Source organism: Lineus longissimus, chromosome 10, assembly GCF_910592395.1.
Source record: "Lineus longissimus chromosome 10, tnLinLong1.2, whole genome shotgun sequence".
Taxonomy (NCBI): domain Eukaryota; kingdom Metazoa; phylum Nemertea; class Pilidiophora; order Heteronemertea; family Lineidae; genus Lineus; species Lineus longissimus.
In genome coordinates this window covers 61,873-87,232 of record NC_088317.1, presented here as the reverse complement: position 1 = coordinate 87,232, position 25,360 = coordinate 61,873, and the positions used below count along the sequence as shown (strand labels likewise).

Genomic DNA, 25,360 nt, shown 5'->3' with positions numbered 1-25,360 from the left:
TGATATTTTGTTGAAGTTGAATTTTCCAAGTTCAAAATTCTGAAATATTTTTTCGCACTTTTAGTAGAGCGGTGAAAGACCGGAAAACAGTGATGAAACCTGCAATATGGTGATGATGATGATGAGAATCCTTTCCCCTACATTGACTGGTCAGAGCAGAGTGTCTGGCTGATATAATGTATCATATTGTTATCCCATATTTCATAACCTCATCGTCATCCTGTGATGCAGTTATCGCGTCTAATCTAAATTGAGTGATTATCCGATTGACTTCTATGGATATATATAGTAACATGGTCCCCTCAGCACGGGACCCCAATTCTTCACAGCGTAGACTTGAAATCCGTGGTGTTATTAGGGCAGAAAGGAGTGATTTCTGTGGCACAGAATAACTGCTAAGGTTTCTTTTCCCTTTGTGCAATGTCTTTGAATATCAATATCCACATCAACATCAATATCAAAAAAAGTATATTGCTCCTTTGAAAAGCTTACTATTTTTCATGAGGTTTAACGGCAACAAACATCGCTGGTATTTAGAATTGCATGATACCACAATATCTGGGAATGAAAGTGAGCAGTGCGCGATTTATGACTTCGCCCATCACTCCTGAACATATCAAGCGTATCGATCCTAAACATATCCAACATGTCTATCTTAAACATATCCAACATATTTCTCCTAAACATAACCAACCAGACAGAACACCAACATGTATTTCCTTTATCAGTATTTTCCAGAACATTTCCCCAGCAGCTAAGACAGATGGAAATCGGGATTGGCTTTGTGCAAACATGTGATAATGTCTACTTTTTACAATATAACAATATTCTTCTGCGTGACAGTCTCTCGGATTTATTCCTCCGCTGCCCAAAGCCATGCATTAGGTGGCTAATAGTAGGGAAGGAAACCATCCTACTGATTACATCTTTTCTCTCATTAATGAAGCCTGTCAGATTGACTGGTGGCTTTGTTACATAAGTTTGTGTTAGTTGTTCATTTCGGGCTGAATGTACGCTTACGGTGCCTTGGTGTCAAATCGGTCATGTTTTATGACGTCACTGTTGAAGAGTGGATTAAATTTTAATTACTTGTCACTTCAATGAAATAGAGTTTTACATAAACCTGTTGACTCATCCGTCTGTAAAGGGAAGAACATCAATTAATTCTTTAGGATATCATTTCCTGTGATTGACACCTGTTAGAATTACCAATTGATTAAAATGAAGATGAAACATAGTGGAAAGTAAGGATTTATCCAAGTATTGGTGATTTACGCTTCATGATAGTAATTACCAGTCAAGACAGTAGCATGACACATTATGTGCATGACGGCGCATCTCATGCGGTTGTGAAGGAAACTCTGGACTCGTGAGATTTGGGTTCTTCTTCAGCTCATTCTATCATCCCTTAATTGGCTGGTGTATGTGGTGTCTGATGTCTGTGATTGTGTTAAGCAGCCGATTTATTACAGTGGAACCCTGGTAATACGACCACTCATGGGACCGAGGTTGAATGGTCGCACTGCCGGGGTGGTCGCGTGAGTGAAGTTGAAAATCCGGGGACAAAATGCATGATTAGGTTTTCCAGCCAAAATTGTTGAACTTTTTCATAAGTTGAAAATTCTGAAAAATTAGAGGGGTGAATTTGGTCATTGGGCCGCCCAATCCAGTGGTCGTGGTCTGGGTATCGGGGTGGTCGTGTTACCGGGGGCCTTGTAATGGTAATTAGAGAGGAAACCAATCGGGACCGGCGGTTCTAGGTCGTCATAGCGGGTGGTCGCGTTACCGGGGCTCCACTGTTCTTCCTTCCCTTGAACGTTTAACATTATTGTCGACAGAGGGTTTGTTGAGACTTCATTCAGTATCAATATCGACATGCGTTCATCTGACTGGAGTTTGTTTAAATTTGCCCTCTCTTTGACCATTTAGCTTGTCGCAGGGGGGATTAAGGTATTGGTGTTCAGGTTTTTGCTGGTCTGGAGATCAGGCTTGTTGTAACATTAATGATCTAGTTCTTAATGTGGTATCAACCGTTACCCAATGGATTTTGCATCGACACCTTTTTGAATGTTGCGATATATCTTATCTTTTAGCGATAGCCCTAAAGCTGTATCATTCTGCTCAATCTTGAGCCTGCACATTGACAGGTCATCAATGTAGATCGCCCGTCCAATTACAATTGCATTACCAGAGATTGGTTTGAATGATTTTTGACAGTGGTATCCCTCAATTTGTTGCATTGGATCCAGAGAGGTTTATTGAAGTCGCTCGGTCATTCACACCAGTTCTGCAGCATGTTATCAAATGTTTTGCAGTGTCTGTTCAGACTGTAGGATTTATGATCTATCATAACTCTTCACAGCGTGGCATGGATTTGTCACGGACGTGTTGGTGTTGTCTCTTCACCACCATTTTAGACTAGCATCTTCAATTGTTATTGCTGAAACGATTCCAATATCAGTACTGCAGTCCAGTCTCATTTCTTGTTCCAGTTCCAGTTCCAACCACCAATCCTCCTCATCTCCGGCCCAGGTAGCGATACAGGCCATCATCCATCATGGTAATACCAACAAAATCAGCCTCATCTCCCAGCTAAGACCAACCGTTTTTCTCCTAGGGGACCAGCCAAAGCAATACACACTCGCATTAGCTGACAATCTGACCAGACCACGGGGAGGCAAGGAGGGAATCACAGGCTTAATAGACCATGCTGTAGCTATTAGAGTTGATACTTTGGTAATTGCGAGGTAGGCCAGTATTGGCCGCAGAAGTGCACAAAGTAATGAGGATGGGACATGTCCAGATTTCATACCCGATCTTTGGTTTTTTGTATTGAGACACGAAATATAGGAAAAAAGAAGAAAAATAGGATACACAAATTGGGTTGCGAGCTATTTTTCTGCGATGACAACCTTGTCTACAATCCTCCGGTTCATGCGAGCGAACCCGAACGGAGAGCCAAAATGATGGTAGCCAATTGATAACCTACAGTGCCTCTCTGGAGACCAATATTAAGTGACAGTTGTCTTCACCCTTTGGCACAGGAGATATTTGTCTGTGGAAAATGCTACATGAAAACTGCCACTTTTTTAAATTCTTATTCATGTACATGGCTGTATTGGAACAATTTGGACAAATCGGTCAATGTGGGCAAGACTATAGACTTATAGTATATCCCTTTGCACGCTGGTTTCGTTGCAGAGCGTTGAATCACTTTGTTTTAGTAACGTAGTGTAATGCCAGCCGAGGGGCACTAAATTGACACACGAGAGACAATCATCAGCGGATTAAGTTAGGGATAGTCTTCTTGGTTGCAGAAAGAGTTAAAGGATATCACGAACTTACCTGACTGTCCACAGCCTGCCTTAGAATTGCAGAGACTAGTGATTTCGCATTTTCCGCATGTTGCTTTCAGTTCGTTTGGGATGCCCGCTACCATAGCTAACGTTTCTACTGTTGTACCTTCATGTCGATCGGGTACTGCAATCTTTTCAGCGCAGTTGGAAATCATGTTCTAGAGTTTGATCTGAGGATGACAAGACATTATACAACGAAGTTGAATTCATCATCAAATATCCTTTGGGTTCCTTTGATGTTTTCAGTTTCTGTAGACAGTGACAGACAATCACAGCTCAACCGCCTCAAAGAAGTTTGGTTGAATACTTCTTCTGTCAATTTATTGTGATACAAGCTATCCATTCATCCATCTATGAAGCTAACGAGTTTCGCTTTGAAGAAGAAATCGTGCAGTCTTTTCATCACGTTAAGGTGTTTTCGGCTGTAAACGTTTTCTTGGTGTTTGAAGATAAAAAGTATGGTAGATTGGTCAAAACCACCAGATCGGAAATGCCAAAGTCTTGCTTTAGGAAAATGGCTAATACCAAACCTCTGCTTAAGAACTGCTCCTACAGTGCAGTGCTGCTTTTAAAAGGACCACCTCACAGTCATTGTCCTCTCAGTTGTCTGATTCGATTTATTTTGCCTTGCGGTTGTTTTTGTATGATTGAAGATATAAATAGGTCCAACCACTCTGATTTTCAGTGACTTTGATACCATTTTCGTTGAAGGTTACTTTATTTAGTCGCAAAGATCCGTGTTAATGAACTTTATAACAAATGCTATTTGATTTCATTCTTTCTAGTGTATAGCTTTGTTATCAGTGTTTAGAAGTGCGTATGACGAGTAGTTCAAAGTGTGACGAGCAAACGTGGGCACATCATAGCTTTGTTGATTTAGCTTGAAATAGCAAATACATTTGTATTATGTTTGCCTTAAATATGGTTCTAAAATACAGTTGTTCTCCATGTTTTTGTCAGCCTCTAAAATAATCATGTTGTAAAAAGATGTGCCGTCTCAGCATGATGTGAATGAAGAATACGAAATGACTCCCACGTATGACATTCAGTTCACCGCTCTTCGGTCAACTGTGATTTCTTTTATCAGAGAGCGACAGCTTCAGAAATTCACTCATGGATTTCAGATTTGTGAAGAAAGATAGAAGTAATGCGTTGTTTGTAACCTTTCTTATCATAAATTTTTATAAATTCCAGCTGCGTGCGTCCCCTGCCTGCTCCATGTAAAGACGACCTTCATCGCACGAATATCCTACTTCTGTCATTATGCTAAAGGCGGTAGACAAACCCACTTTCCATATCATCTTTGTATTGGCTTTCTCTCAGTCTTTGTATCAGTTTTCGCTCGAGTCTTGCTTTTTTACACAGTGATAACAATACAATCTACTTCATGATGTAAAAAATGATTCCTTTGTGAACCTCTTCCTCGCAGCTGTGTGCATCTCCTATCAAATCAACATGAATGAAGGCTTTTTCCAAGGTGAAGAGTGAATTTCGCTGAACCTAAGCATTGGGTTTTCTGCTAATTTTTGAAGTACAAAAAATTTTTTTTTTAAAACTGGGTTTTTTTCTGCTCAAAACGAAACAACATCACCAAAATCATCAGTCTCAAAACTTTTTTTATTTTGAAAATTTTTCAAAATTTTGAACTGACTCAGTGATGAAAATTTTTTCAAGTACAAACATTTTTTTCACAATCCTATCTTTCCTACTCTCCCAGCCATAAACCAATCTTATACCATTATGCATGGCCATTTAACTCGAATAGGACTCGATTCCAGTTGTCACCATATCAAGAATTGCTTGTTGAGATATTTCAATCTTAGCTGACATTTGGCTGTCCGTATTCCCGCGTAATGACAAAATGATTTTTCTAGATTTACTATATGGCTCTTTGGCTCCGCATGATTGATGATGAAGGAATCGGGGATTAGACTGAGGTAGCATTTGAATAGGAAATCAGTGGCTGGATGAGATTGCAACCTTAACCAGCATGACCAGGGTTGGCAGAAAATAAAGTCTGATACATGTAATAAAAGTTGAGCGCTGAGGTGGGCTGGTCAGCTTTTCAATGCTAAAAGACAGTTTTAGATGAAACTCACCTATTGGGCATTTCTGACAGTTCTGCTAATGCTCCACCTACTGACATAATGAGGAGTTGCTTAATACTGCTATATACATGGATACTCCAATTATGAAAAAATGACATCGTTCACTAGTATTGATGTCAAATTCACACCACAAGCTTTTTCCTTTTGAAGCATTTTATTAGATATGTTTATGTGCAAACGAATAGCTACAATGTGGTTTGATGTGCTGAACACTATTTCAGGTTAATCGGTTCAGTCATCTCTATTGAAGACATTACTCCAGCTTACGTTCTTTCTCTGGAACCCAATGTCAACGACCAGCAAGGTATGTTATTCCTTGTTGGGCAGGTGCTGTCCCCATGTGATACTTCAATACTAGAGCATGCTAATCACCTAATTATGTTGGATGGACAGGTGGCGGGTATCTACGTGGGGTACTTAGTCTTCAGTTGCTTGCAGAAAAAGAGTTACAGCTGCGTGCAATGTTGACTGAATATTACCACTATACAATGCAGTTGAGAGGATATACAATGATTTGGTGTTTTATATCTTCTGAGTGGATTTTATCTTGGAATGAATGTTTGATGGTCACTCATTCGAGCTTGACAAAGCAAACAAAATGAACACAGACATCAGATTGGCATGTAAACTGCCCCATGATGAAAACGAGTGTCCACCTTCCACGAAAATTGCATGATGATAACACTGATAATAAGTGGACTGCGAGCTAAACTAAAAAGCACACCTTCATCACAGCTGGTGCTATTCGGGCTATGCTGTTTTGTAAAAAAAACTACCATTGCCTTTGAGCGTCGTGCGGCATGTAATAATTGGCCCACTCGCGATGTCATGCTAGCCTTTGGCGATATCGATTCGAGCGGAGGAGTTAGCCTGGGAACGTTTGTAATCATATCTAGGAAGTTCAGTGAATTAATATTCGAAACATTATGTCAGATTCTATGCTCATAGCTGTGTTGCATAGTCAAGGATATTAGGTCAGTCTGAGAAACAGAAAAAAAGCGGGCTGTCAATCATGGCGTAGCTGCCTGTCATATTTGCCCGGAGAAGATTTGTGATGTTTGATGCTCCAATCAATGTCTTACTGACAATTTGACAGAATTGATCCAAAAAGTGGTCTGCGTAATAAGACTAAAACCGGTAACAGTACATCGAAAAGAGGATGTAAGTAACCATTACTATTTACCTCTTACAGAATACGTATTATGTCATCACATCCAAGGGTTCTCTGTTACTGCTAGCGGTTCTTTTCGCACCTGATGGGGTAAAACCAGAAATATATAAGCTTGCCTCGTATTTTTTGGTGAACCGCACAATACGACCAATCACCACTTAGCTCTCTACCTTTATTAAAAGGATAGACGACATCAAAAGATGACTTGTTCAGATGTTACCATGGTGCTTTTCTAATTTCCTATTGAGGTGTTACCGTGGAAACTTCTCTTAGGGAAATTAATGTCCTTTTCCCAGGCCTTGAGTCAGTGAGCCGATTTTTCATGTCAGGATCAGGGTGGTTCGTTTGCCATCAAGCTATCATGCATGGGCGAGCTCGTGAAGTGACATATTGAACGAAAATGTTGGAGAAGCCTAAAACCGTCTCAAAAATGTTTCAGTTTGAACAAGGACGTGCTGGAGACAATCACATGGTTTCTGTGAAGAAGGCGCACAAGATATACGCACCTAACATGCCCGAGTGGTCACGAAGTCTGGTACATTTTCTTCAACAACCCGAGTTGCCTCAAACAGAATCTCCGTTAAGTTTCACATATAATGTCGTACACGTCGTAATGGCACCGTTAATTGTAAAAACAACATCCCAAAGTCGAAATTTTATTGATTTTGTTGAAATGCCAATACCAACGTATTGGGATGCATCATATTTGACAGATCACCCTTCAAGCTGACTAAATCAGATTCGCCGTAATAATGTTAAGTCGACATGTTTTCTTTAACAGGCCAGGTTAACGCTGAGCGGAGATAATGCTAAGTGGGGATAACACTGGCGTTTGTCTTTAACGCCGATTGAGCAACTTGGCCCAAAAACAATACCATCCTGCGATGGCCGGAGGCTCCGTCGAGTAGGAAGTGCATGTCCAATGTTTCATGTTGAACCTCGCTTGTTTGAGTTGCTGTCCCACGCTGTACTGACGTTTCTATCAACATTCTCTCATAGTTCAACGAGACCCATACATCAGTCTTCCCGATAGGGTTTCGGTCTTTATATCCAATCTTTAATTACTGACATCAGCGTGTGTCAAAGTGTCCTTTTTGATAACCTATCCACCAGATGACCAAGTGTCAGGTTAGATTGCTTGTCCATTATCCTCATTGGCGAGGCTCATATAACACATACAGTTGGTTTCGAGCGCTTGCACACGTTCTTGAGTGACCTGTGTTACTCCCGTGATGTTGCCATCGCTATTCTCCTAAGTTCAACTGGTCGAATCTCTCCGGAATCGATGCTGAAGCAAAATACAATTTGTTGTGTCTCTCCTCCACTAATGAAAAATAGCAGTGACTGGCACCTCTGATGGATTAGTGGCTGATCAAAGTAATGAGGGTTCGCCAACTCTTAGCCTCGCCACTGGTGACCGTCACTGAGAGTAGACATGGTCATTTCATGAGTGCGCTATAAATGGCCGCAGAATCTGCAGTGAATGCGAACAAAGTCATGATGAAATATTTTGGTGATCAGTAAGAATGGGCTGCAGGAAATGAAGAAATGTTGATCAGGGTGTATCATAGTAGCAGGGGAAACACCTTGAATGTGTACTCTGAATACCTGTCAGAACAAGCTGTTTGTGTTTCCTTATTTTATGGGACTGGTATTGGTTCGGTAACTTGTGGTTAGCCGTATTTTGTAATGCGGAGTGTATCAATAAAACTGATATGTAACTTTCCTATATTCCTTCATTGTTGACTCTGTACATGACGCTTTTCTGATATTTCAAAATAGTACAAAGTCCTGTCAGTGTTAGTAAGGTTTAACTTGGTTTAACAAGATGTTGCCTCAAAACACTTTGAAATCAGAACTTTTATCGATCTACGAGTGGTATCTGGTTGGAGGGATACAGCGGCCATCACTATGGAGACGATGACGTAAAGAGGATGAGAGAGTACCCAAGTGTTGGAGGATCAAACGCCAACTTGGTAAATGGAGCCAGAAAACTAATGCTTGCCTGATATTGTCATTGGATGAGTGGTTGGAGTATGTTCACGTTGTTGCACTCATTTTTGGAGGCTACATTTCCGCATGAAAGATAAGCTTCTGGCTCCTTTCTTTGGTGACTTTTGTGACTTGATCTAAAGGCTGATGAGAAAGTGAGGTATAAAATGGTATAATGTTTCTGTATCGGGCATGCTAGCAATAATCATGGATTTGCTGTGGCGTATTCCACTTTGCTAATGGTGAATGTGATGAATTACATGAAGGAGGACTCCATTGACTATGTTATGTGTTATGTTGGGGGAGGAGGTGCCAGCGAGACCTAACCTGAATTTATTGAGGGTGAACATTTTCTTGGCTGATTGGGATTGACGACCGGAGGGGAATGATATCGTCTTTTCTCTCATACAAAACACAGAAAAATGTGGCCAGATTGAAATAGCTGTCATTTGGCTTTCTCAAGGTGATGAGTAGATGTGTATGAAAACAAAAATCACATAAAGGTGACATTTCTAAAATTTGTGTCGACGTACAGGGTGTCTCATGCATTGTGCTGCATCAGTCTATACATGACTGTATGAACAATTTTCAACTTTCAGTCAGTTCGAAATTTTGAAAAAAATTCAAAATCAAAAGAGTTTTTGGACTGACGATGTTGGTTCATTTTGAGCAGAAAATAAAATTAGTCACATTGCCTTTGTCATCACCAATCAATGGAAACGTGGTAAAAGAATGTGGGAATTGATCCTTTGCCAAACTGATTAGCTTTCAAATCTGTTCTCATACTTAAATCAGCAACAATGTCAAACAATGTTCGCCTATTCTTCTTAGAAAGCCAGTCGAGTCGCCTGATTGAATTTCATAAAACAAGGTTTGATTGCGATTGGTTTTGATTTGTCATCCGACAGTTAAATAACAAGACGTTTGGCTTGAATCGTCCCATAAAACAAATAAATGATGCGAATCGCCAATTTACTGTTGATTAAAACGTGACTGAATTGGAAATAGCTTTGTCCTTCTGCAAGTCCTAGCGCTGAAAACCTTCTGACCTTTGATAGGACGAGATGCTGGTTCTGGGATTAATCCGAAAGCACACACACACACCGTCTATAAACTCTTATAAGTTGTATTCCTGGGATGCCATTACACATGGGCAGTGTTAACACAGTGGTAAAGCATTGATGATATCATGACGGCCTCGCCATCGAAAGATCGAGGGTTTGACTCATGGCTGATATTCCTGACATCGCCCGTGACCAAGTCACCAAAAGGCGGCCTTCCTGTAGAGGAGAAAATCAACGCAGACTGGAATGAATCTTAAGAAAAGACGAGAAGTGTTCGTTGAGGACCATCAAAAGCGTCTATGAGACTTGCCTTTATTTGATATTAGATCACGGTGTTTTTTTATTTGGGAGTATGTAATGGCAGGGTCAAGTTTTTGACGTGATTGCTGATAAAGCACCAAATGATCATTCAGGAACAATACCTCCGGATCCATCTCATAAAATGAAGGAGACCGATCACAACATCACTTCTTAGAAAGTATTACTACGCATCGGGAGAAGGACAGGTGTGACAGTAGGAATCGCTAATTGAATGCAATAAGTAATCTCGCCTCAGTTTTGAACAATGATGTTGCACTCACGCGAGTGTCATTCTTGTGATTCTCAGCGATTTTAAAGCTTCATGTAGTCTTCTCTCGACAACTATTGATCCGCATGTAAAACGAATGAATACAATGGAGATTGGGCCTCTTTAGATCTCTACATGTCAAAAGGATGAATGAAGCTTTTGTCGTTTTCAATGCTAATTCCAACATTTCATCCTTCAAACCCTCTTAAATCTTTTCCAGTTGCAACATGTTTTTATTCATGTCTGCGACAGCTGTTCCGGAATACCCCAGGATAGAGAATTTCATGAAGCATCTGTGACGTGACGGAACCAGCATGAGCAACTGCGCTCATCGCAAACTTACCATGAATTGCAGAACCTGCTGACATGACTATTCGTTCAAAGTCCTGTGCGTCCTGATATCGTTTGTGTACTTATTGATTCTGATGAGCTGTCAAGCGAATCCTGAACTTTCTTTTCTCAAATCATACCCAGTTCTAAGAGGCTTAAAGATAAGAAATGGAATCAGACCATGCACATGTCAAAGGAGAAAGAAAATGCCATTCAAACACGAATAACAATTGGTTCGCGACCCTTTGCATGACGTCATCCCCGAATCAACCAAGTTTCATAATCTAAAGCTGTTTCTATCTTTTCAATCAATATCATTACCTTCTTTGCTACGAAATGGCAATACGCGAACGAGATACGCTACTTCTACTCCAATGTCAACAGAGACACTTTCTGTCGTCTGCCTGAAGCCATCATGTCAGATATTGCAGCGCTAGTACCCTCCACATGTTTGGCTTTTTTCTCGAGGAGATGATGACATTCAACGACATCGCTTTGAGCGATGACAAGACATATAGAAACCTCGATTCAGCTTCTTTCGTGAATATTTCTCTTCTCTCACAAGACCTAGAGTGCATCCACTGCTAGGTTTTACTCTCAGATAAATCAGTGACCAAGAATCAGGGAATCAGTCAACAAGACTAATATCATGACAGGCGTCATTAAGTGCTTAATGTTGGCCCAGGTGTGTCTCAAAGTCAAGCAGTTCTGAAGCTCTAAAGCTATCAAATTATAACAGTCAATATGATTATAAACCCAGGAAATGCAACTAAGTGTCAATGTGCTTGTGCCAGCCCATCTCAAAATTTGGCATTTTTAACCATTTTAATATGCGGCAAAGCTGGGATACCGTCGTTCATATTCTAATGTGCTAATTCTTATCGTTGCATTTTTTCGAATATGTCTTATAACATATCGCTCAGACAGCGTCTTTTACACCAAGCATGTACGGTCCACTGCCCTTAACGCCTTGAGGAAAATTCCAGAAATATAGGTAAGACTATCATCTGTCCTCCCTTCACCAGTAAAAGAAAGTTTAAGCCTATCACGTTTCCAATACTCAAGCTGGCAAAAACGTCAATATTTCAACTATATGGAAAACTGAGTATGGGTTCTTGTACTTGGAGCAGTGATTTTGTAGAGGCACATAACGTCACCAAGGTTCGAAATTGACCAAGTGAAAATATTTATTAACATATTATTGAAAAAAATAGCTACTGATAATCAATGCCAGCAGATCTAGCAGATTAACAGATATCTAATCAACCGTGTGATAGAAAGCGACATATTAACATCTCTCCTTGAAAAGAATGAACACGAATCCTGGGAAAAGTAAACACGTCCAAACGAATAAATCTCCATTTCGGACATATCTGATAATGGAACTTCCAAAAATTATGCACTGACAAATTTTACGGTAATATAAAACATGTACACGTATTACCAATCAAAGATTTATCGGCGTCCAAAAAATTTTTGCACTGGTTTTTTTCTTTTCTGCTCAAAATGAACCAACATCATCAGTCCCAATACTTTTTTGACTCTGAAAATTTTTCAAAATTTTGGCTTTTTTTCTGCTAACCCTTACCCTAACCCTGAAAAAATTTTCTAAGTCCAAAAATTTTTATTAAATAATCTGAGTCCCCGTCTTGGAATGCACTAAATCTCTTTTTCAGGACTTCCCAGAAAGCTGATATATGCTTAGTTCTTTATACCTATAATGCATTAAACTTAATATCCTTTTCTACACTTGATACATTTTGAAGCGTTCTTTCTCAGAATAGCATCATCCCTCTCACTTTAACAAGAAAGTCGCCTTTGTTGGTGGACACTGATGGGAATGCTAAGGTAGCCAATCGACACCTCTCTAAAGATGACCTATTGTCTTCGAACACTTGGAATGCAAGTGCCTATCGCCAATCACAGGCAGCCTGATCCTCCACTTAAGATTGTTGAACCGGAATAATGAAACTGACAATGCGTATGGCATCAACAAGTGTGACTGAGGTGATTGGGTGCGACATTCTCTTCTTGCCGTTCCTTGTAAGGCCAGTGTAATGTAGGACGCTCAGATTGGAGGAAGTATTTCTGCGATGTGTTGCGAGGAGTAAAGATTAACTAGAATGACGAAATCGGCTGCCTCCCCGGTCTAGCTAGCACTTGCAGTGCCCCGAGACTTTTGGCGATTGATTCCTTTTCATTGAATAAAATATATCAATATGCAGGAGGAGATTCACAATATCTGGGTCACCCCCATGCAAGTACCAATCAAGCCATGAACGTGGTCATTAATTGGCTCTGAGTTTGAATAAACACCATCAGGATCTTGAGAAAGAACAGTAATTCTCTCCTTTGTGATGAATATTTACCATGCAAGTGATCGCTACTAATCAGAGGATACTTGATTTCTCGATCTAGTGGTTTGGAGTGGGAGTTAAGTGCGAGAATGACAAGAAGTGGCTGCCACGACCAAGTACAACTACAATCTCTAATTTGACACTTAGCCCCTACCTGGCGTTATCTTTGCAACAAATATCCGTCACGCGATCAAACTCCTGATCAGAATTCTCATTGACAATCTTCCTTTCCAACCATCATCATCCATTACCTTCAGTAATCCCTCTTCATTCAACCAATATTACATTTATTGCTTGCGATTGCTATTTCATCAATGACAATTATCGTCGGAGTGGGACTTATTACTAGAGGTTCGTAATCTAGCACCACTCGCTGTGACCTCTTGAAGGGGAGACTTTTCTCGAAGTTGTGGCGGTATGGCGGTTTGTGGATATGGTTCTGTGCCGATCCGGGGTAGATCTCTCAGTAGAATCACTTTCAGCAGGCTTTTTGGGAATGTTTTGGACATCTTAGTACCTCTTTGATAGCATGTTTGAAAGAAAAGATGGCTGGACTCTTGCGACTGATACGGGCCAGGGCCACGTTTCATTGATTCATTGATCAAATATGATGAGCTATCATTGCTGTAGATTTGCCAGCAAATTTATGGAATCCATTCCTGAGATTTGAGAGCCGAAATGAAATGCCAGTAACTGATAGTACTTCTCGATAAGGACTTATCCGTGTCTCCAATCTATACTAAATGTTTATTAGGTGGGAAGATATTGGGTATAAGGAGGGTCTTCTAAGCTGCTTATTCGGTGGGAAGATATTGGGTGTGCGGGTCGTCTAAGCTGCTTATTAGGTGGGAAGATATTGGGTGTGAGGGCCTTCTAAGCTGCTTATTAGGTGGGAAGATATTGGGTGTGAGGGCCTTCTAAGCTGCTTATTAGGTGGGAAGATATTGGGTGTGAGGGTCTTCTAAGCTGCTTATTAGGTGGGAAGATATTGGGTGTGAGGGTCTTCTAAGCTGCTTATTAGGTGGGAAGATATTGGGTGTGCGGGTCTTCTAAGCTGCTTATTAGGTGGGAAGATATTGGGTGTGATGGCCTTCTAAGCTGCTTATTAGGTGGGAAGATATTGGGTGTGAGGGCCTTCTAAGCTGCTTATTAGGTGGGAAGATATTGGGTGTGAGGGTCTTCTAAGCTGCTTATTAGGTGGGAAGATATTGGGTGTGAGGGTCTTCTAAGCTGCTTATTAGGTGGGAAGATATTGGGTGTGAGGGTCTTCTAAGCTGCTTATTAGGTGGGAAGATATTGGGTGTGAGGGTCTTCTAAGCTGCTTATTAGGTGGGAAGATATTGGGTGTGAGGGCCTTCTAAGCTGCTTATTAGGTGGGAAGATATTGGGTGTGAGGGTCTTCTAAGCTGCTTATTAGGTGGGAAGATATTGGGTGTGAGGGTCTTCTTAGCTGCTTATTAGGTGGGAAGATATTGGGTGTGAGGGCCTTCTAAGCTGCTTATTAGGTGGGAAGATATTGGGTGTGAGGGTCTTCTTAGCTGCTTATTAGGTGGGAAGATATTGGGTGTGAGGGCCTTCTAAGCTGCTTATTAAGTGGGAAGATATTGGGTGTGAGGGCCTTCTAAGCTGCTTATTAGGTGGGAAGATATTGGGTGTGAGGGTCTTCTTAGCTGCTTATTAGGTGGGAAGATATTGGGTGTGAGGGCCTTCTAAGCTGCTTATTAGGTGGGAAGATATTGGGTGTGAGGGTCTTCTAAGCTGCTTATTAGGTGGGAAGATATTGGGTGTGAGGGTCCTCTAAGCTGCTTATTAGGTGGGAAGATATTGGGTGTGAGGGTCCTCTAAGCTGCTTATTAGGTGGGAAGATATTGGGTGTGAGGGTCTTCTAAGCTGCTTATTAGGTGGGAAGATATTGGGTGTGAGGGTCTTCTAAGCTGTTATTAGGTGGGAAGATATTGGGTGTGAGGGTCTTCTTAGCTGCTTATTAGGTGGGAAGATATTGGGTGTGAGGGTCTTCTAAGCTGCTTATTAGGTGGGAAGATATTGGATGTGAGGGTCCTCTAAGCTGCTTATCAGGTGGGAAGATATTGGGTGTGAGGGCCTTCTAAGCTGCTTATTAGTCGGGAAGATATTGGGTGTGAGGGCCTTCTAAGCTGCCTTTTAGGTGGGAAGATTTTGGGTGTGAGGGTCTTCTAAGCTGCTTATTAGGTGGGAAGATATTGGGTGTGAGGGTCTTCTAAGCTGCTTATTAGGTGGGAAGATATTGGGTGTGAGGGTCTTCTAAGCTGCTTATTAGGTGGGAAGATATTGGGTGTGAGGGTCTTCTTAGGTATCAAGACAGGTAAACTTCGGCCGAAACTACATGTAGTTAAGATTGACAAAGCCTCGTTCTCCATCAAACCTTCTGTTTTTTTATCCGAACAGGCACAGAATTCCTCCTCGTGAAGAAGGGATTACAAAATATGACAGCAAAGTGTCAAACAAATTCAGTTTATTGACAATGATTTTTACAAGCATATGCGAAAGGCAATTGAAGTCAAACATAAACAGAAGTAAAAAACCTTGATAACTCCCCACTTGAAATGGTAGACAACTGGTGGGGGTTCGCGTTGTTGCATTTTGAGTCGATCGAGCTGAGGTATCGCAAAAACCAGGTTGCTCCTCTGGCGGAACTAAATATAGCAACAAACTGAGACTTAAGGGAAAGAAACGAGCTATAAATAGCATCGCATCCCGGATTACACCTGTTTATAGCTGTTCTGCCCTAAAAATAGTAACGGATTGATTGGTCTAATCGGGCAGGGAACGTATGACGTCAGTGTTTCTAAGCAGCGGTATCGACCACGCGGTTGTCAAGTGAGTATCACTAAGGGTCGTTGTTAAGTACCTGGGAAATGGTATTTTGTCACGATGCTAGGAGATCTCCTAGCTGGCATCCGCCTGATGCTGGACCCGGGAATAAAGAGGAGAGTTGTGTTCTCTTGTTGATCTGTGATCTGACCGGTGACAGATGATCTGTGGGGGTTCTCAACCAATGTTTGTTTAGAACGCAAGGAAGATACCGGAAGTCATCACATCCGAGTGCCTCGTTTATGCATATTCATAATATATGCATGTAATGATCGTTTTAACTAAATCAATGTATGTTGTCACAGTTTTCAATTACAAAATCGGCCCAATGTCTGCTGCGGTACGGTAGCAGGTTAAGAGCAGCTTCGCCCTGAACGCTCGCACTGATCTGGACGATTTCTACTGTATTCGCTAGGCATAAGTCTAACCCTAACCCTTAACTTCATTTACTTCAAATGCTCGCTAATTTCCAATCCTGATAAGCACAGTAGTCGATCAGAACAAGGATTACGATCAGTAGTGCCATCTGTACTCTACGTGCAGATGTGAGGATTGGTCCAGGTGGCGGAGAACAATGGCCCTCTACAGTGTCCAGGGTTTTCGAATACCCGTCAGACCTCTCGCATTTCATCATGTACCCCGATCTCAAGCCCTGTCTCACCCAGTATAGAATACCATTCGGTCTTTTATCCCGAGCACACAGTCGTTCATAAAGAGGTTACATCCATTCTATAAGTCTCATCTTTTTCTTTCACCTTTCCTTCCTCAACCACTCTCCTCGGTGGTAGTTCCTCCGGTAGTGGCTTGCCTTTAGTCTCTGGCATGAACGCGACCATGACGACAGACGTGAGCACACCAAGCACACCAAGCACAACATAGGGCAGTGAGACGTGGAAGTCACTCTGAAATAAGGAAGCAGCTAGCTAATGGGTGTTACGAATAAAGACTTGGAAATGCCTTTACTGCAAACTTCATGTCAATTTACACAAAGCCTTTCTGTAATCATTTCGAGGTCGTTATTCATAGAAGTTATGTTGCTGAAGTGATGTATCGAATAGTTACAACGATGATTTTGCATCATTTCCTAGAGACACCTTTTCGAAGATACGCGAATTCTTGATAAATTGCTTTCTAGTGGGAAAACAGTTGATTTAAATCATTTTCTTTGTTCTGTAGTTTTCGGTAATTTTACGTTGGCGGAGAAGGTATTTGCTAGACGATTCATGCTGTAGTGGAAATGGAGGGTTTATACCTACTAACAAACCAATCTGTGGAGAAATAATTCCTCCTAAAACACACATGAAACTCATAGCCGACATTCCAATATTCCTGAAAAAAGGTGACACAAAATATGTATGGCATTTAGCCCATTATGAAATATTTCAAAACGGCCCCAAATATGCCCAAAAATATTTAACCCTTTGCTGACGTAATGCGTACCCCGGACACGTCACGCCGCAAAAAAATTGCATTTTAAGTGAATGCATAGTACTGCCATCTGCTATCAACTTTTGTAACTACTCTAATGATTCCTGCTGCCAGTACAAACATTCTGCAGCCATTAGAACTACACAATGGCGAGTACTCGCGGCGTTTCTCACAGGTAAATACAATTATGGAAAAAGTGCTCTCGTGTCCAAGGTGGGTAGTGGCTCAGGAGGCAAAGGGTTTTAAGCGAGCCTTCGGTAATAAGGGTGATAATGACAAGGTTACAGCGGCCATTTTGAACACCATGAAAGACAAAGCCAAAAACAAAGCCTTCACTAGACTTTTTTGGATAGTTTTTGCTTGAAAACCAAAAGCACCAAAACCGCTGAAAAAACTTCTGTTGTAATTTATTTGTTGCGAGTCATCTATATCGATACGTCTAAACGTACATAGGTCTTTGTATGCTGGCGCCTCTATCCGTCGTTCTCCCGGAAATGCTTTCAGGGAATGGTTGTTCTTACCTTATCACTGTTGGATAAACTTCGCAACAGTATACGAATAATAACAACCAAACACCAGCGATAGAACCATAGCTTGTCAATGCTAGTCCTGTGCGAATGCCTTCCCGACCTTCCATGTAGTCAGTCAGATCAAGGGCTAGGATAATGAACATGGAGAGAACTGGGACAGCAGTGAAGACGGGATAGCTCCAGCGGCGACCAAGGCTGAAAGAGAACACGGACGGGGTTAGTGACAGAGCTAGTCCGATCAATGCTAGTCCAGTGCGGATGTCTTCCCGACCTTTGATGTAGCCAGTCAGAAGAAGTGCCAGCAGGATGATGAACATGGAGAGAAAGGGGACAGTAGTGAAGACAGGATAGCTCCAGCGGCGACCAAGGCTGGGAGAGAACATTGACGGGGTTAGTGACAGAGCTAGTCCGATCAATGCTAGTCCAGTGCGGATGTCTTCCCGACCTTTGATGTAGCCAGTCAGAAGAAGTGCCAGCAGAATGATGAACATGGAGAGAAAGGGGACAGTAGTGAAGACGGGATAGCTCCGGCGGCGACCAAGGCTGGGAGAGAACATTGACGGGGTTAGTGACAGAGCTAGTCCGATCAATGCTAGTCCAGTGCGGATGTCTTCCCGACCTTTGATGTAGCCAGTCAGAAGAAGTGCCAGCAGAATGATGAACATGGAGAGAAAGGGGACAGTAGTGAAGACGGGATAGCTCCGGCGGCGACCAAGGCTGGGAGAGAACATTGACGGGGTTAGTGACAGAGCTAGTCCGATCAATGCTAGTCCAGTGCGGATGTCTTCCCGACCTTTGATGTAGCCAGTCAGAAGAAGTGCCAGCAGAATGATGAACATGGAGAGAAAGGGGACAGCAGTGAAGACGGGATAGCTCCGGCGGCGACCAAGGCTGGGAGAGAACATTGACGGAGTGGGTCCATAGCATGTAATCCAGTGCGCCGATCCTGCTTCAGATCCCTGCATGCATACACCGGAGATTTTATCTAAACATGTGATAGTTATCGCAGGTGTAAAAAAGTCACTTTGTGGGACGCTAAGGGATCAAATGGCGTTATACCTACACATTGAGTACGAAAGGAGCTAGGAGTCTTGTCACACAGTCGACTGAGGCGGCGATGAGCAGATTCTGGTAGAGGGAGCCCGTCATATTCGGGATCTCGGTTTTGATTCCATACGCAATACAAGCTGAGGTTAACCTGAAGCAGAGGAGAACATGTAGAGAGATGTTTTATTTTAGCAAGAACGCCTGACGAAATATCAAGTGACTATCATTTTCGGTCAGTTAGATCGGAGTCCAGTAATATTTTGTTAATGGGGTTATAGGTCTGGCCGTTGGTCCTCGTGTGAAAAGCAAGCCATAATAGAAAACTTCGTAAGGAAACTGCTACCCTGGTCTCTGCTCATGCCCTCAAACCTCTGGTCTGACCATACATCTCATCGAGAATATGTCCAAGAATATTAAGACCAGTTGACTCACTACTCAGACGTCGAATGGCCAGAATTCACCAGAAGGTGGTCAACAGTGGTGGTCATGTAGGATCATTTATGATTTAGCTCATTATCATGTTACAACTTAGCATCAACCGAAATGACCCAGACCTACCATGCAAACATTGAAACTAGAGTTATCTTTGCATAATATCTCGTCCTGAACAGATCATGGTAGCTGTATTTAGAATTGACCGCCTCTTTCACCCTGAACTCCTCCTCGACTCGGCGGACGAGATCAGCATCTGGGGGCGGCTTCCTGTTCAGTTTTGCGATGAAGGTCAGACATTTGTGGGCATCTTCGTATCGCTTCTTGTGAAAGAGCCAACGGGAGCTCTCGGGCAAAAAGCTGAGAGATGACAAGACAACTGGGTATGCAAAACGAGGCAAGATGTATGAGAAGATGTTCCCTCCTTAAAATACCAGGGACGCCAACCTACTTAAACAGAAGAAGAAATTTTCAAAGTCAAAAAAGTTTTGGGACTGACGATTTTGGTTCATTTTGAGCAGAAAAAAAAACGAATGAAAAAAAATTTGGACTTAAAGTTTTTTTCAGGGTTAGGGTAGGGGTAAGTAGAAAAAAGTCAAAATATTGAAAAATTTACAAAGTCAAAAAAGTTTTGGGACTGATGATTTTTGTTCAATTTGAGTAGAAAAAAAAAAACAGTGAAAAAATTTTTGGACTCAGAAATTTTTTCAGGGTTAGGGTAAGGGTTAGCAGAAAAAAAGTCAAAATTTGTAAAATACCAGGGACGCAAACCTACTTAAACAGAAGAGGAATTAATTGTATGTATACATTGCATACACATGACTCCCCGGTATTTTAAGGAGCGATTATTTTCTCACAAGATAGAAACCCCACTTTTGATATCAGCACTAGTAGAAAGGAGCCGAATATAGGCTCATTGTGATCCTTTTGTAATAACAATTCATACGATATCATTGCTTAATTGCACCGAGTGGGACTTCGTGGTGTCTAATGATAATTTCCCTTATCAGAATGCCGGAATATAACCACTCACAAGCATGCTAAAACAAAAAATGGTATCCACGTCAGACTCAAAGCTAATACGAGATGCCGCCATTGACGAATGAAGTAAGCGAAAAACGCGATGCCAAAGTGTGCTACCCTCCATCCGAGTCTGAGACCAACGAAGACGCGCCATTTCGGTCCCACATATTCCACGGCTAGTGTGCCTGCAACACTCGAACAACAACCTGTAACATAAAGAAAGGATAGAACTTGAGCTGGGCGCATGAAGGTGACCTGTGTCCCTGGAACATACCTATCAGTGGAGGTATGGCGTTTTCCTACTAATTGTAGTCGTGGTTAATTAGCTTAGCCTCCACGACGAGGCTTGTTAATTACCTATGATTTGTTCCTCAAATAACGAAGATAAACCTCTGATAGGACAATATTTCTGAGAGAATGTGTTCTCCGTTACATATCCTAGGAGAGCCACCTACCAAACAGAAGAAGAACACTTGAAAACGTAGAAGCTACACGCAACATTTTGTTCAAAGCACATACAGTCGGAGCTAACAGATCCACGTCATCGGCATAGGCGAAGGCGCCAACAAAAAGTAAACATAGCAATAGTAATAGCAAACAAAAGCTCATCTAAGTAAATACTGAATAAAACCGGAGACAACACTCCACCCTGTTTGACCCCGTTTTTAGCCGTAAACTCGCCTGACATGTGAGTCCCCCACCTAACTCTTATCCCCTGATTTGTATACAATAGAGCCAAGAACCTAGCGACCAGGGGGCAAAATAGTTTGATAAAATGTACCTTATCAAAGGCCTTAGAGGCATCAAGCATTACACAATATACATTGGTATTTTGAGAATTAAAATAATCAATAACCTCATTCACTACCGTACTGCAAGTGGCAGTAGATAACCCCTGTTTAAAACCAAACTGCATGTCAGACGAGGAAAAAACATTACTATATTTATGAAGGAAAGCGTAATCCAAAATCTTGTCCATAATGCTGCTTAGTGAAATACCCCTTTCATCAGAATGCTCTCACCTGAGGTTATGCCGTTAATGATCCGAATAAAGGCATAGACGGGCCATGATGGAGCAACAGACAATATAGATGTGGTAGCTATATTCAGTATCCATGAAGCTAGTAGCACTGGTCGTCGCCCGAACTGGTCCCCTATTTGCCCGCTTGCTATTATGCCGAGGAGATTACCGGCGAACATGAGAGTCGGTAGTAGACGGGACATGTAGCGGGATTGGCATATGAACTGCCACTGGATGTGGAAAGAAAAGTGATGATGAGAACACACCAATACTGTCTGAATTAAATATCCGTCCACATTGTGAGGAACTATCGTATTGCCAAGGTGCTTCCATGTCTAATCTGGACTGTTCTCGCAGATGACGACCTCTTCTTAAGCTGAGTGACAATCGATGAATCCATTGCTGTGAGGCGTTCATCTCAAATCGAATTCAGTAAAGTCACCTTTGATCCGTCGCGACCGTTTATGTACTAGCACAACATATATCAACATTTCATTACAACATCTTACCGAGTAGTCGGGTGTCGTCACTATGAGTTTACTGGCCGAGGTTACAGCACAAACATAGACTTACCTCCGTCGTTGGCGATGTATACCCCTCAAATAATGTCACATTGACACAATCTGTCTTCGCCGTCGGGCATCCATTCCATGTAGCATTCCCAGAGACGTCAGACGTATTGCGGTCAACTGGTGTGCAGAAATAACCAGGATTTCCGCTCTCTATTATGTAATAATTTGTTGACAAGCCGGCAGTGGCGTCCAACGCAATACTGAAGACTATTATGAGAATCTGCGCTGGGCCCATGTCCCCAATCACATCCAAAATGTCCTCGAATTTTGGTCCTGCGTCAGTCTCCATATTAAATTCGTGTACGTTTCAAAAATCTCAAAACATGTACAGGAATCACAAGTCTCTAACTGCAATGGAACTCGGCATGGTTTAGGTGGCCGAGTCGATTAGTGGCATTGTCTAAGTGTTCGGCTATTGGCCTATATGTGGTAAGCCTGGTTTGATTGATAAACACAATCATAACTTTTGATTGCAAACATGTGCTTATCGATCTATACAGTGCTGTGCTAGTTTACTTCTTGATCGGTTGTGTTCACAGTTAATTAACCTATTCTATATCATAATACTATAAGGCGGCTCGCTAAAGTGCCATTTGGGGGTCGTGTTTCGTCTCGAAATTTTGCACGTTTGCAGGTGATATGTTATCCTGATGCAACGTCATGTTTATTTTCGGAAATTTACTTCAGCGGAGCAGTAATGAGGGATTTTTAATCGGACACGGTCAATTCTCCTTATCACTCACGGAAGCCAAGCCATTGCTGTTCAGTTATGCAGGGGATTAATGAATCACCTGCACTCCCTGTGGGGTGACTAACACTACCTGTTGAACGGCTGGCTGTAGGGGGATGATTGGAACAGCCTGTACACGTGTTGACCTGCTGAACCAAGGTTAATGTTATTTTCAATCCACGATTGTAGGTCACCTGATCTTCGAGATTTCGCGGGAAAGAAATTGTAAACAAACACATGTGTGCAGTTCAAATGTAAACAAAAATGTATTTTGATACTTTTGGTTGCTGGACTTGGGTTTTCCCGCAGTAAGGAGCTGGGGTCAAATTGATGGTCTATCGTATATTGGTACTGTATTAGCCAGAGCTAGCCCTTGATTATGAAGGGATTTTCAAATTAAGGTTACAATGGTATGTTTATCTGCTCACCACAGCTTTCAAAACTTGATGTATCTGAAGAGGCACTCTGAACTTGGCATGGCCTTATCAAGGACCTGCTCACGGTGCTGAACTTCTAGCTTGCCTGTTGACTAAGTGCCTTGCCCGAGATCATGCTACATGTAGGAGGAGCACGCATTTTAAAGTTTTAGTACTGATAGTGCAATTGGTCCGAGCCATTTGGAGGCCGACATGTGAAGGCCTATCTGGGTTCTCCTTCATCTCCGTATAAAAAGGGGCATATTGCTGACTAAGGAACGAGGTATATTCACATTGCCTCATCATCTCATTCGGACCAATTGATTTACTTTTATATGCACGCATACAGCACGCCACAGGGTCCGAGTCTGTGGACAAATGGTTGGTTTAATTTGTCTCTTCGATATTGCTCCTTTGATATTGCATTATATTTTCATTGCAATTCAATCTATTCAATGTATAGCCCATTTGAACCTGCCTGCGCCACGGGTACAATGCTAGTAATAGCATAATACCCGTGGCGCGCGGGTTGTTTTAGGATGATGGCTTACTGTGGGGTCGGGGCAATTTGGGTGAAATGAGATTATATGTCTGGGGGTTGTGATGTTGTCTTGATTTTGATATGCGTAAAATAGGTCGATGTGTGATGTGAGCACTCCGCGCCGACCCATGTGTTTACAAATCGAACATGATGATTTGGGGGGAGGATTTTCCTCCAAATTACTTACACTAAACGCGTTTTTGGCCATTTTTTCCCTGAAAAGGCCCCTTATGTTCATGAGTAGGCCCATATATAGAAAGAACAAAAAAATGCTATTTCTCCGAGATCGCTGCAAATTTTACCAATTTAACCCGGGAAGGTGCATCTCCATATCAACCACAACTTTCAGGAAAAGTTTTGAGGTCATCCGATCTGAACTGACGGAGGATATGTGTGACAAACTATTTCAGCTCTACGTCCACTATAGTCGTGATTCAACAAGGGGGCCATTTTTATTGCTGTGGCCAAGCCTTATCAACTGAATAAAGAGATCGCTTGTTTTCTCTGCAGTGTCATCCAGGCAGAAAGAAGGAAGATTGCAGAGGTGCCCTCCGTACACACTGCAAAGAATCACTTGCTGATCGATAAACATATTCTCGGCTTTCACAGTATTTTTGGTTTATTTCCATTTCGCCCCTTCCCAATTCGTCCATTTCCCACTTCGCCCCTTTTTTTCCATTTCGCCCCTTTTCCATTTCGCCCTTGTCCCATTCCCCGGAGGCCTTGCCCCCTGTTATACTGAAGGGATTTGAGGGCGACCAGATTTATAAGCCCCCCTTTAGGAGGGGCTCTTAAGATACACGTGTGTGTGGGAGTATATACTGATTTGATGAGAAATAAAGAGAGTAAATATTGTATATCCTACAAACAATTTTTTTTGGTATTTTTCTGAATTAACTCCGTTGAGTTTACCGATTTCTCCGCGATCTTCCGGTGGTGGTTGCTATCCCATTGGTTGAAATTAATTTAAATCTTCATGGGAATTCGCTACATCATATGCCTAAGAAATTGGCCAATTATATTAATATTTTTATCAGAGAAATATCCGTCCTAAATAATGACAGAAAAGGGTGGTTTATTTCAATTTTGTGTCGACATGATCGAGGTCACGTGACATAAAAACAAAACAATCGCACACACCCGTCCAAAAAAGGCACTTTAAGAAAAACAAATACGTTTTTCCTGCTTAAAACCACACTGACGACTAAGTTATATTGGTCTACTGCCCAAATCTGAAGTATCAAAATGAATAACAAACTAGAACTAGCTCTATTTAGCAAAAGTTGCGTGAAAAATTCGGGTGAGCGACATTCTGCACCCTAGCGGCCAATAATTAAACTACTTTCAGCCGTCTGCTCCGGTCTCGTTAGGGAGTTTTTCCCAAATGTACGCGATGATGACGTGCCCCATTAACAGGACGTAACATCTATTTTAAAATGCGTTTCCAAAGTGAATGCATGAGGACAACCCATTTGTGTCGTATATCACTGGAAACGCCCGATTTCCGTGAATAAGGACAATCACAATGTATTACATTACCAAAACAAAAATGTGTCGGAAGGATGGTCCCATCGCACCCCCCCCTCCAGCAGTATGACACAGAAGGGCTAGTTGACTGTCCACCGGGGGGGGGGGGGGGTTTGGGGGAGCTTCCCCCCAACGCACTGGTAAAAACCTATGTCGACGGAGGGGGGTTTGGGGGGTGTCCCCCCATTGTAACAGCTGTAGTTGTTAGAGCTTGCACTTAACATATGCTCGTAGGGGGGTTCGGGGGAGCTCCCCCGACCTAAAGGGGGGCTCACTAAGTCCTTGACTTTACATATT

At 42.0% G+C, this 25,360-nt stretch overlaps 1 protein-coding gene across 2 annotated transcripts; it reads right to left on the bottom strand.

Moving 5' to 3' along the window:
- Positions 1-15,422: 15,422 nt before the first annotated feature.
- LOC135494699 (solute carrier family 22 member 6-like) lies at positions 15,423-22,186 on the bottom strand. 2 transcript variants are annotated; one of them, XM_064782913.1, is made up of 8 exons: positions 21,851-22,186; positions 21,279-21,507; positions 20,267-20,462; positions 19,360-19,593; positions 18,818-18,952; positions 17,746-17,949; positions 17,053-17,125; positions 15,423-16,698 (listed from the first exon to the last, which is right to left on the bottom strand). In XM_064782913.1, the coding sequence occupies exons 1-8, from the start codon at positions 22,136-22,138 to the stop codon at positions 16,504-16,506; spliced, it is 1,554 nt and encodes a 517-aa protein (XP_064638983.1). In that variant the 5' UTR covers positions 22,139-22,186; the 3' UTR covers positions 15,423-16,503. The 2 variants fall into 2 exon arrangements, with proteins under 2 accessions (XP_064638983.1, XP_064638985.1); XM_064782915.1 differs by lacking the exon at positions 19,360-19,593.
- Between the last annotated feature and the right edge of the window lie 3,174 nt (positions 22,187-25,360).

Excerpts from the sequence above, each read along its gene's own strand:
- LOC135494699 (XM_064782913.1), bottom strand. The coding sequence starts at position 22,138 with ATGGAGACTGACGCAGGACCAAAATTCGAGGACATTTTGGATGTGATT. Across the intron at positions 21,508-21,850 it reads ATACATCGCCAACGACGGAG|TGGCAGTTCATATGCCAATC; the intron begins GTAAGTCTATGT and ends TTCCACATCCAG. Across the intron at positions 18,953-19,359 it reads CTAGTTTCAATGTTTGCATG|GTTAACCTCAGCTTGTATTG; the intron begins GTAGGTCTGGGT and ends CCTCTGCTTCAG.